This window comes from Cebus imitator, unplaced genomic scaffold (genome assembly GCF_001604975.1).
Source record: "Cebus imitator isolate Cc_AM_T3 unplaced genomic scaffold, Cebus_imitator-1.0 Scaffold12, whole genome shotgun sequence".
Taxonomy (NCBI): domain Eukaryota; kingdom Metazoa; phylum Chordata; class Mammalia; order Primates; family Cebidae; genus Cebus; species Cebus imitator.
In genome coordinates, this window is record NW_016107327.1 from 49,250 (window position 1) to 61,448 (window position 12,199).

At 38.4% G+C, this 12,199-nt stretch overlaps 1 protein-coding gene across 9 annotated transcripts in view; it reads left to right on the forward strand.

Annotated features, from left to right (window-relative positions):
* The window catches only part of TRAPPC8 (trafficking protein particle complex 8), a 111,465-nt gene that overhangs the window by 22,422 nt on the left and 76,844 nt on the right, over positions 1-12,199 (forward strand). For 6 of the 9 annotated variants that reach the window (XM_017497890.1, XM_037727773.1, XM_017497914.1 and 3 more), the window contains exons 3-6: positions 3,247-3,336; positions 4,738-4,912; positions 7,705-7,858; positions 11,865-11,958. In XM_017497890.1, the coding sequence (XP_017353379.1) occupies positions 3,247-3,336; positions 4,738-4,912; positions 7,705-7,858; positions 11,865-11,958 (513 nt within the window). The remainder of the gene's footprint in view (positions 1-3,246; positions 3,337-4,737; positions 4,913-7,704; positions 7,859-11,864; positions 11,959-12,199) is intronic. The other 3 variants (XM_037727788.1, XM_017497932.2, XM_037727792.1) reach the window with 3 other exon arrangements.

Below are 12,199 nucleotides of genomic sequence, written 5' to 3' on the forward strand. Positions count from 1 at the left end.
CAGCTTCCTGAGTAGCTGGGATTACAGATGCACACCACCATGCCCTGCTAATTTTTGTGCTTTTAGTAGAGATGGGGTTTCACCATCTTGGCCAGGCAGGTCCTGACCTGATCCGCCCACCTTGGGCTCCCAAAGTGCTAGGATTACAGGGATGAGCCATTGTGCCCAGCTAGAATGCTTTTTTCAGTAACTGGGACAGCACTTCATTGTAATATGTTGAGATTTTACCCTTTCTTTTACAGCTGCTATTGTATCTTCTTAAAGGATAGGTCATACTTTATTTATGCCTCATTAGAATGCTGGGACTACGGATGTGCACTACCACACCCTGCTAATTTTTTGTATTTTTTTTTAGTAGAGGTGGGGTTTCATCATGTTACCTAGCTGGTCTCAAACTCCTGAGCTCAAGTGATTGCCCAGCTCAGTCCCCCAAAGTGATAGAATTACAGGCGTGAGCCACTGCCCCAGTCCTAGTTCCTCTTTTATAAGAATGAACATGAAATTGTTATAGTAGTAAATCTCCTAATTAGACTATATAGAATATATGTGTCATTCTCATGAGACATTTGTTGTTCATCATGAACTATTGTTCATCAGTTTTCTCCTGATGAGCACGTGTGTTTTCTAGTCTTTCAGTGTCATTACAGATAGTGTTGCTAAGAAGAGCTGTTTTGGAAGATATGCTTTGTTTATCCAGAACTTTCCACCCTCACCATGAAACAAACCCAGTTTCATATGACTATAATTTATCTGTTATTTGTTCAATTCAAGAAACATTGAAGCAACAAAGTAAATAGAAAAAGTAATTTAAAAAGGCGGAGATAGTAATTTCCTTGTATATGTGGAAATCCCTTTTTATTTAGCCAAAATTTTCATGACATATTTCTTGTTCTTTCATTGGTACTAAATATACATTAAATTTTCAGGTAAAGACTAATTTTGACTGAGTTGGGGAGCAGGGTATATGTTACTGGTGGGCAATAAGATTAGTTTCCTATAGTTAAGACAGATACTAGTGTGTCATTTATTCTTCAATTTTTGCCATTTTTTATATAGATCATAATGTTTTCTGGGAATGTTTTTCCTCTTTTATTTTGTTTTTATTTTGTATTTTTTGAGACAGGGTCTTACTCCTGTTGCCCAGGCTGGAGTGCAGTGGTGCGTTCTCACCTGACTGCAGCCTTGACTTCTGGGCTCAGGTTATCAGCTCATCTGAGCCTCTTGAGTAGCTGGGACTACAGGCACGTACCACGATACCTGGCTAATTTTTTGTATTTTTTTTTTTGGTAGAGATGGAGTTTCGCCACGTGTCCCAGGCTGGCCTGAAACTTTGAGACTCATGCCGTCCACTTGCCTCAGCCTCCCAAAGTGTTAGGATTGTTTTTTTCTTTTCTTTTCTTTTGAGACAAGAGTCTTACTCTACCACCCAGGCTGGAGTGCCGTAGCTTTAGCTCACTGCAACTTTCACCTCGCAGGTTCAAGTGATTCTCCTGCCTCGCCTCCCAAGTACCTGGGATTGCAGACATGCGCTAGCATGCTTGGCTAATTTTTGTATTTTTAATAGAAATGGGGTTTTACCATGTTGGCCAGGTTGGTCTCAAACTCCTGACCTCAAGTGATCTGCCTGCCTTGGCTCCTCAAAGTGCTGGTATTACAATTGTGAGCCACCACACCCGGCCTCCAAAGTGTTAGGATTATAGACGTGAGACACCATACCCTGCCTATTTCCTATTTTGTAATAGCGAACATGAAATTGTGATAGTAGTTGCTCTCCAGTCAGACTATATGTAACATATAGGTCATTCTCAAGAGGCATTTGCTGGAATTTAAATTTTTGTATATTTGACAACAGGTTAGAATGCTATTTGGTTAAGATGAATGGCTTTTTCTTCAGTCCTTTCAGTTGTTTAATATAGTATTATAATGTAAGCAGAAAGAATACATTTGCTGTTTTCGGTGGTTAAGATGAAAGCAAAAGGAATATAAGGTTTGATAGTCAGCATAAATAGCTAGGAATGGAGTCTTTTTAGTAAAACTGTGATATACAGCTGTGATAATCTGCTTAAAACCTAGTGGAACCACTAAGCTTACATAAGTTTAAATAAAAAAAATCGTTGTGATACAAAATTCTTGACGGAACAAGAGTTGACTTTTTAAGAATTACATTATGTACACTTATAGAAAAAATGAAAATACACTTCTTTGTATTTGATTATAAGGTAAGTATGCTTTGAAATTTCATTTAAAGAGGCTTTGTTACTGTCATTCAAGTAATCAAATTACAAAGGAAGATTTATCAGCCATACTACCATTTACATTTTGAGCTACATAATTCTTTATTGTGGGTGCTATCTCGTATTGTGAGATGTTTTGCATTATTCCTGACCTCTTCAATGCCAGTAACATAACCCGCGTACCCCAGAAGTGATAACCAAAAATATCTTCACACATTGCTAGATGTTTCCTAGGGGTCAAAATCATGCTGAGTTGAGAACCTCTATGCTAAGTGTTATTTCTGAAAAGGATCTACTTATGGCAGTGTAATTAGTGGCAGGGTCACAGAACTTGAGTTCTAAAGAAATAATCTTTTTACTTATGTAAGTAATATTTAGAACATTAATAGATTAAGTAGGTTGTGGGAACACTAGGTTTGGGAATAATTCAGTTTTAGTTTTGCAAATATATATATACTCCCAGGAATATATGAATATATTCTTCTGTGAATATATTCTTGTGAATGGCTGAAAAGGTATGTGTACATACATACATGGTTTATTATTACTATTTTTGAGATGAAGTCTTGCTCTGTCACCTAGGCTGGAGTGCAGCTGTGTGATCTTGGCTCACTGCAACTTCCACCTCCTGGGTTCAAGCAATTCTGCTGCCTTAGCCTCCCAAGTAGCTGGGATTACAGGCGCGTGCCACCACACCTGGCTAATTTTGGTATTTTTAGTAGAGACGGGATTTCGCCATGTTGGCCAGGCTGGTCTCGAACTCCTGACCTCAGGTGATCCACCTGCCTCTGCCTTCCAAAGAACTGGGATTACAGGCGTGAGCCACCACGCCAGGCCCTATACATAGTTTATATAATACACACACGTACATCTGAAAGCCCAGGTGAAAAATGCTTCTTTGCTGTTAGAAATTATTTTTTTATACCTTTCAGGAGTATAGACTTGAAATTTTGTCTGTTGTCAACTGATGCTATTGAGGAATTTTAACTGTTTTGTATATTGTTAATTTTAGCCACTACTCCATGGTTTGAGTCTTATAGAGAAACCTTTCTTCAGTCGATGCCAGCATCGGATCATGAATTTCTGAACCACTATTTAGCATGTATCCTTTGACATTTATGTTCCCCTAAAATCAAATATTATGGAATTTATTAATCTCAGAAATAGTTAATGAAGGCAAAATTGTTAAGGACATGGAGAATAGAGAAATTATTTTTTACTGATTGATGATGCATGGAGTCTTAGTTATTATTTTGTTAAATGGCCTCCTAGAGGACTGCTTTAACAATTTTTTAACCAATTTAGTTTTTATTTATAAAATAAGACTACAGAGAGCTTACTTATTTTTCTTTAGCCCCAGCTTGATTATTTCATGCTTAATAAGTTGTTTAGTTTTTAGATGTAAACAGTGTTAACTGCTTTTGTTGATTGCCTCAGAATTGACTGCTTATCCTAAGACGCATTAAAAATAATTTTGCAGGCTGGGTGTGGTGGCTCACGCCTGTAATCCCAGCACTTTGGGAGGCCGAGGCAGGCAGATCACGAGGTCAGGAGTTCGACCAGCCTGACCAACATGGTGAAACCCTGCTTCTACTAAAAATATGAAAAATTAGCCAGGCGTGGTGGCAGGCGCCTGTAATCCCAGCTACTCGGGAGGCTGAGGCAGGAGAATCACTTGAACAGGAGGCGGAGGTTGTGGTGAGTGAAGATTGCACCATTGCACTCCAGCCTGGGCAACAAGAGCAAAACTCCGTCTCAAAAAAAAAAAAAAAATTATATATTTTTAGTAATTTTTTAATGGATATTCTTTTTTGATGATTGTGGCTTAGTTTTTTAATGAGGTTACCAACAAAAGTTAAGAGGGAGTATGGAATTTGTAACTGCAGCAAGATAGAATGGACAGGAGCAAGATTCAGCAGAATTCATTCTGTTGAAGTTGTACAGTTGTCCATTTTTATTTTTATGGGTTTTCTTACATGTTAATGACCTAAACTGTCAACAAAAAAATCTGTGGAATTATCTGGAGTGTTGAATTATTTGGAGTGTTGGAGAAATTATTTTGTGCTTGCAGTGAAAATCTATGGAATTGGGTTTTTTTTTTTTTTTTAGCTGAGAAAATATCGCCAGGTGAGGTGGCTCATGCCTGTAATCCCAGCACTTTGGGAGGTCAAGGAGGGCAAATTACCTGAGGTCAGGAGTTCAATACCAGCCTGGCCAACATGGTGAAACCCAGTCTCTACTAAAAATACAAAAAATTAGCCAGGTGCAGTGGTGCATACCTGTAATCCCAGCTATTCTGGAGGCTGAGGCAAGAAAATTGCTTGAACCTGGGAAGTGATGGCTGCGGTGAACCGAGATCACACCACTGCATTCCAGCCTAGGCTACAGAGGGAGACTTAGTCTGAAAAAAAAAAAAAAAGAATCTCTTTAAAGTTAATCGCAATAGGACAGTATTTATCATTAAGTAATAAGCGATAATTACCTTAATAATATGGTTTGCAAGGTATGTTGGTAGCATCATCTAGTGAAGCTGAACCTGTGGAACAGTTTTCAAAGTTGTCACAAGAACAGCATCGAATTCAGCACAACAGTGATTATTCCTACCCCAAGTGGTTTATACCAAATACACTTAAATATTATGTACTTTTACATGATGTAAGTGCAGGAGATGAACAGAGGTAAGTTTTTTTTTTTAAATTTTAAATTTTTCCAGTTAAATAATTTAACATTAATTTGGAGATAGCTTGTGTATGTTTTGGGTTTATTTTTGATACAAGAATGTGAAAGTTTAATGTGAACTTTATTATTAATAAAGCATTTCAGTTTATGTTTTATTCTGGCATTATATTCAACAGCCACGTTATTTTATGTTAGATTTTTTTTCCTTTGAGACAGAGTCTCGCTTTGTTGCCAGGCTGGAGTGTAGTGGCACGATCTTGGCTCACTGCAATCTCTGCCTCCTGGGTTCAAGTGATTTCCCACCTCAGCCTCCCAAGTAGCTGGTACAACAGGCGTGCGCTACCATGCCTAGCTAATTTCTTATATTTTAGTAGAGACGGGTTTCACCATGTTGGCCAGGTTGGTCTCAATTTCCTGACCTCATGATCCGCCCACCTCAGCTTCCCAAAGTTCTGGGATTACAGGTGAGCTACTGTACCCAGCCCTTTTTTTTTTTTAGCTGAAGTTTAGCTCTGTCACCTAGGCTGGAGCGCAGTGGTGCAATCTTGGTTCACTGCAGCCTCTGCCTCCCTAGTTCCAGCAATTCTCCTCCCTCAGCTTCCCAGATAGCTGGGATTACATGCACACACCACCATGCGTGGGTAATTTTTCTATTTTTTTTTATTTTTCTAAGTTTCATATTTTTAGTAGAGGTGGGGTTTCACCATGTTGGCCAGGCTGCTCTCGAGCTCCAGATCTCAGATGATCTGCCTGCCTTGGCCTCCCAAAGTGGTAGGATTACAGGCGTGAGCCACCATGCCTGGCTTTATGTTAGATTTCATATGCTTACCTAAACTTTCTTTTTAATATGTAATTCTTATACAGTCTACACAGAAACACTTGTCATTTGATAACTGTAGGTCTTAGCTGTTATTTCTGGTTTTATATAAAATTATTTCTCTTTCTCTGTTCTTTTTTGCTTCTTAGTTTTCCTCTCAGTTCTCACTGCCTGTCTTTCTTATAGGTACTTTTTCTTCACTGTCTACTCTCTTGTGACTTAATATTTGTTACTTTATATTTGTAGCCTTGATATTTTTCATAGACTTAGAGACATTCAAACATTTAATTTTTTATGTTCCCTTTAATATTCATCATTTGCTGTTTGCAGTAGTTCTTTTATATTCAGGATATGTGAATAGATTGTCTTTAAAAATAATGTAATGCTGGGCGCGGTGGCTCACGCCTGTAATCCCAGTACTTTGGGAGGCCGAGGCGGGTGGATCACAAGGTCAAGAGATCGAGACCATCCTGGTCAACATGGTGAAACCCCGTCTCTACTAAAAATACAAAAAATCAGCTGGGCATGGTGGTGCGTGCCTGTAATCCCAGCTACTCAGGAGGCTGAGGCAGGAGAATTGCCTGAACCCAGGACGCGGAGGTTGCGGTGAGCCGAGATCGCGCCATTACACTCCAGCCTGGGTAACAAGAGTGAAACTCCGTCTCAAAAAAAAAAAAAATGTAAATTCTTGAAAAATAAGATAAACACAGTATTTTACTTGTATGGCTTTGGAGCTTATTGTTGCTCTTGGTTCAAGGTGTGGAGCAAATTAATGTTTTGTCTCAAACTATTCTGATGCCTCAGTGCCACTGAAGAAGTACAGTTTAATAATCATTACCTGCCCTCGTTCCGAGCATGGACCACCATCTTTTTATTAAATTTTTCTCTGTAGAAGCAAATGATTACTCTGAAGATTACTAATCTTTAGGATATTTTGAAATGTCGGTAGTTCGTTGGATAAAGTGTACCTTATTAATGGAAAAAAATGTGAAATGACTATAGAATTAGTTTCTATCAACTGAATTTGGAGTGTATCTTCCATATTGAATGGTTGTAACTAGGATATTTAAGTAGTAATTCAAGTATTAAATCAATGGTTCTTACGTTTCATAGTATCATTAGTAACATGACCAGGAGTTTGCTTTATTATCCTTGAGTATGTGTACACCTACACATATAGTTTTATCTGTATTTATACAGATTTTCTGTAACTATTTTACTTATCCAGACATAATTTTTTAATGCATAATATGATTTTGTTGTTGGCTAGGCTTGTGGCTTACATAGTATTAGCATTTGCATTTGAATGTGCTTTAAGGTTTTCCAGGGTTTTTTTCCCTTGTTTTTTCTCCTTTTTTTTTTTTTTTTTTTTTTTTGAGACAAGGTCTTGTTCTATTGCCTAGGCTGGAGTGCCAGTATGCAGCCATGGCTTACTGCAGCCTTGATCTCCTAGACTCAAGCAGTCTTCCCACCTCAGCCTCCTGGGCAGCTGGGACCATAGGTGTGTGCCACCATGCCTGGTTAATTTATTTTTGGTAGAGATGGGGTTTCCCTGTGTTGCCTAGGATTGTCTCTAACTCCTGACTTCAAGAGATCTTCCCACCTCAGCTTTCCAAAGTGCTGGGATTACAGGTGTGAGCCACCACACCAGGTTAAAACACTTGTTATTTACTGTAGTCCCCCCACAATATAGCCTGACCACTAGAGCTTTCTCTTTGAATAATGCAGAGGAGTATCTTGCAGAATTTATGCCACGGAACACACTGGTATCTCTGCTTTAAGGTGGTATCTGAGCTAGCTGAATTTCAGTTGGAATTATAATTTTTGTTTTAGCTTTTAGGTTATTCTATCCAATTTTCTGTTCTGCTTTTTTTGGGGATTACTTTAGTGTTATTTTTGTACTACTTTAGTATCTATTATTGCCTAAAACCAGCTCCTTTTTTACTCCAGATTTTTTTGTATTTTTTATTTTAGAGCTGAATCAATTTATGAAGAAATGAAACAGAAATATGGAACGCAGGGTTGCTATTTACTTAAAATTAATTCTCGAACATCTAATCGAGCATCAGATGAACAGATACCAGATCCTTGGAGTCAGTATCTCCAGAAAAATAGTATTCAAAACCAGGTATGTGTAAAAAATAAAATGAACAAACCACGAAAATTATATTTCAGTTTTTACGTTTTAGTTTAAATAGTATAACTATTAATGTTAATTGTGTGGAATCTGGTCAGTTTTGATCTATCGGGGTGAGCTCTTAGATCAGTGGTTTAAAAGCTGTATTTTTAACCAACTGCAGTAACCCCTTATGTCTTTTCAGGTGTGTAATATCAGTGTGAATTGTTCTTGGCCTTTTTTTTTTTTTGAGGCAGAGTCTTGCTCTGTTGCCCAGGCAGGAGTGCAGTGGCGCAATCTTGGCTCACTGCAACCTCAGCTTCCCAGGTTTAAGCGATTCTCCTGTCTCAGCCTCCCAAGGAGATGGGATTACAGGCATGTGCCACCATGCCTGGCTAATTTTTGTATTTTTAGTAGAGGTAGGGTTTCACCACATTGGCCAGGCTGGTCTCCAACTCCTGACCTCAAGTGATTTGGCTGCCTTGGTTTCCCAAAGTGTTGGGATTATAGGTGTGAGCCACTGCACCTGGCCTGATCTTTTTCTTTTAAAAGTGAATTACATGTTAAGAATTGAATTATATAGGCTAGACAGGTGCAGAATAGAATTTCTGACTTGTCCATTTAATTCATTATGAATGCCTGCAGTCAGTTCTTTATTATCTACATACTCTGGGTTTGCCCCCTACATTTTTTTTTTTTTTTTTTTTTGAAACAGAGCTTTGCTCTGTCGGCAAGGCTGAAGTGCAGTGGCACGGTCTCAGCTCATTGAAACCTCTGCCTCCTGGATTCAACTGATTCTCCTGTCTCAGCTTCCTAGTAACTGGGATTATAGGCGCCCACCACCCACCAGCATGCCTGGCTAAGTTTTTTTTTGGAGATGAAGTTTCGCTCTGTCGCCCAGGCTAGGGTGCAGTGGCACCATGTTGGCTCACTGAAACCTCCGCCTCTTGGGTTCAAACAGTTCTCCTGTCTCAGCCTTTCAAGTAGCACACTGTCACACTTGGCTGATTTTTGTATTTTTAGTAGAGACAGGGTTTCACCATATTGGTCAGGCTGGTCTCGAACTCCTGATCTCAGGCAGTCCACCTGCCTTGGCCTCCCAAAATGGTAGGATTATAGGCATGAGCCATCATGCCCAGCCTCCCTCCTACCTTTTCAGAATGCTTTTATAACCACCTTTGGGAGCTCCTACTTTTTAGGCAGGTGGGCATTTCCTTCTGACTTTCCCTTGATTTCCCTTCTTTCTGTACTCTCAGGAGTTACTCTTTCTTACTTACTCCTTTCTTAACTGTGAGTTCTAGAATAGGATTAATTGTCCTGTTGGCCTAAACTGATGGGTGTTTGATGTTTTGTCAAACTTCTGAAGTACAGTAGTATGCCACTTGGTAGTAGTCAAATGTCAAGTTCCTGGGCTTAGTTCAGAAAGCCACTTTTTGTTTAGAAGATTTTTTTTTTTTAAATAAGGTCTAACTCAGTCACCCAGGCCGTAGCCTCCCAAGTGGTGTGATTACAAGTGTAAGCCACCTTGCCAGCCTAGAAAAAAATTATTTTTTTTGAGATGGAGTCTCCCTCTGTCATCCAGGTTCAAGGACAGTGGTACAATCTTGGCTCACTGCAACCTCTGGCTCCCAGATTCAAGTGATTCTCCTGCCTCAGATTCCTAAGTAGTTGGGATTACAGGCGCCTGCCACCATGCCTGGCTAATTTTTGTATTTTTAGTAGAGATGGGGTTTCACCATGTTGGCCAGATTGGTCTCAAACCCCTGACCTCAATTGGTCCCTCTGCCTCAGCCTCCCAAAGTGTACTACATCTGACCAGAAATTCTTTTTCTTTTTATTTATTTCTTTCTTTGGGACAGAGTCTTGCTCTGTTGCCCAGGTTGGAGTGCAGTGGTGCGGTCTTGGCTCACTGCAACCTCTGCCTCCTGGATTCAAGCGATTCTCCTGCCTCGGCCTCTCGAGTAGCTGGGATTACAGGCATCCACCACCATGCCTGGCTAATTTTTGTATTTTGAGTAGTTATGGGGTTTCACCATGTTGGCCAGGCTGGTCTTGAACTCCTGACCTCAAGTGATCCACCCGCCTTGGCCTCCCAAAGTGTGCCGTGCCTAGCCCAAAAATTATGTATGTATGTATGTATGTATGTATGTATTTATTTATTTTGAGACGGAGTCTCGCTCTTGTCATTCAGGCTGGAGTGCAGTGGCACAATCTCGGCTCACTGCAACCTCTGCCTCCTGGGTTCAAGTGATTCTCCTGCCTCAGCCTCCCCAGTAGCTGGAATTACAGGCATCCGCTGCCACACCATGCTAAGTTTTTTGTATTTTTAGTATAGACGGGGTTTCACCATGTTGGTCAGGTTGGTCTCTAACTCCTGACCTCGTGATCCACCCGCCTCGGCCTCTCATAGTGCTGGGATTACAGGTGTGAACCACTGTGCCTGGCCCAGAAATTCTTAAGTAAATGGAAAATATATTTGTTCAGTTAAACTACATCATGTATTCTTTTTGTGACATTTTAAAAATGTCGGTTATAAAGCTTATGTAATTTTCAATCTTCTAATATAAGTGTTGTTCACGCTGTTTATTTGCTTTATATTTTGGCTCAGAAATGGAATCTTTAGATGTAGTGCTATCCTGGTATTTTAGTGGCTTTAATATTGAGGTGATCACTGACGTTCTTTAAGATAATGCTGGGTAAAAGTCCCTAAGCAAAGAAGTACCAACTGGATATGAAGGAACTTTATTTTAGAGCCATTCTAAGAATAAGAACCTTACTGAAAAAATTTAGTTTAGAATTTAGTTACTTAAGATTGTGAAGTGGAACGTAAAGCAGATTGTCCTGTGTGAGAACTTTTAACAGAAGGCAGAAATATCAGAAATCTATTCCTTAGAATCCTAGAAGTTCAAAGTTGGAGAATAGTTTAAAGGTTTTTACATCCAATGCCTGATCATGCTTAATTTTATGCTTAATTAGATCATGCTTTAATTTCCTTTAAACTTATGAATGACTGCATCTATTGACAGTACTCACTGTATTCTTATTAAGTGACCCATTGCATGTTGATCACCCAAAAATTCTCTTATTTTGCTTGAGGATCAACCACAAATTTTCGACCTTTGCTTGTATGCTTGATCCTTTGGGGATGAGTATGTCAGTTTTCCATTAAGAAAACTTTCAAAATGTAGAAGGATAATTTTCATGTCATCTTTATATTCGTCCAGTCTAAATATGCCTAGTTTCTATAACTCTTTCTCAAGGAGTGACTTCCGATTTTCGTGTCCTGGTCACTTTCTTTTTAAGTTCTAGTTTATGTATTTTCCTCAATGCATGACACTTAGAATAATATGTCATATTTACTGGTCTTGTAGCGTAGTCTGGGTATTTTTAGTTTAAGTTTTTGTTGTTGTTGTTGTTGTTGTCAACTGAGAATCCAGTTCCTTTGCACAAATAAACATTGCATTAGGTGTTTTTCTAAAACAGTTTAGTATATTCAGAATTCACTCCAACCTGCTTACACTGTGACTGTGACCCAAGAAACTTCATACCATCCTTCTTTTCTTTCCTCATTTGACTCTAGTAATCCATCTCTCTTGCCATTATTACTTAAGATACATAAGCATATGTATGTGCTTCTGTGAACATTCATGTATATACAATATGTGTATGTAGATATACGTATCACATGCAAGTAGATATCCTGAAAGATAATTTGAATTAAGAAGAATTAGGATAGTAGAGTGTGAAAGGGGATTTAAGAATATAGTAGGTGTGTGCTTTATTAGGCAAAACTGAAAAAAATAAATAAATAAAAGTAAAAAGAATATAGTAGGTGTGAATTGGAGTGACAGAATAAGATCCATGGAAGAAGTTATGAATTTGGAGGACTAGAAAGTACTCACTGTAGCAAATAAATGAAGCCAACAGTTAGTAGAGCAATTAGTTGTTGATGGATTTGATAGTATCTTAAATATATTGAAATATAACTGCTAATGCTTTATAAATTTTATTTTGATAGGAATCATATGAAGATGGCCCTTGTCCTATAACTTCAAATAAGAATTGTGATAATAACTTGCTTTCATTGGATGGATTAGATAACGAAGTCAAAGGTCTTGATATATTTTCTCTAAGTTTCTCTTTTGATTGAAAATATGCACTGTTGTCAGCATGCTAATCTTTATAGATTAAAAAAAATGGGGGAAATTTTCATTATACAGAAAGATAATCAGGTTAGTTTTTCTTTTTTTCTTGCAAAATCTATGTGCATCTTTTTTCTTTTCTTTTTTTTTTTTTTTTTTTTTTTTTTTTTTTTTTTTTTTTTTTTTTTTTTTTTTTTTTTTTTTTTTTTTT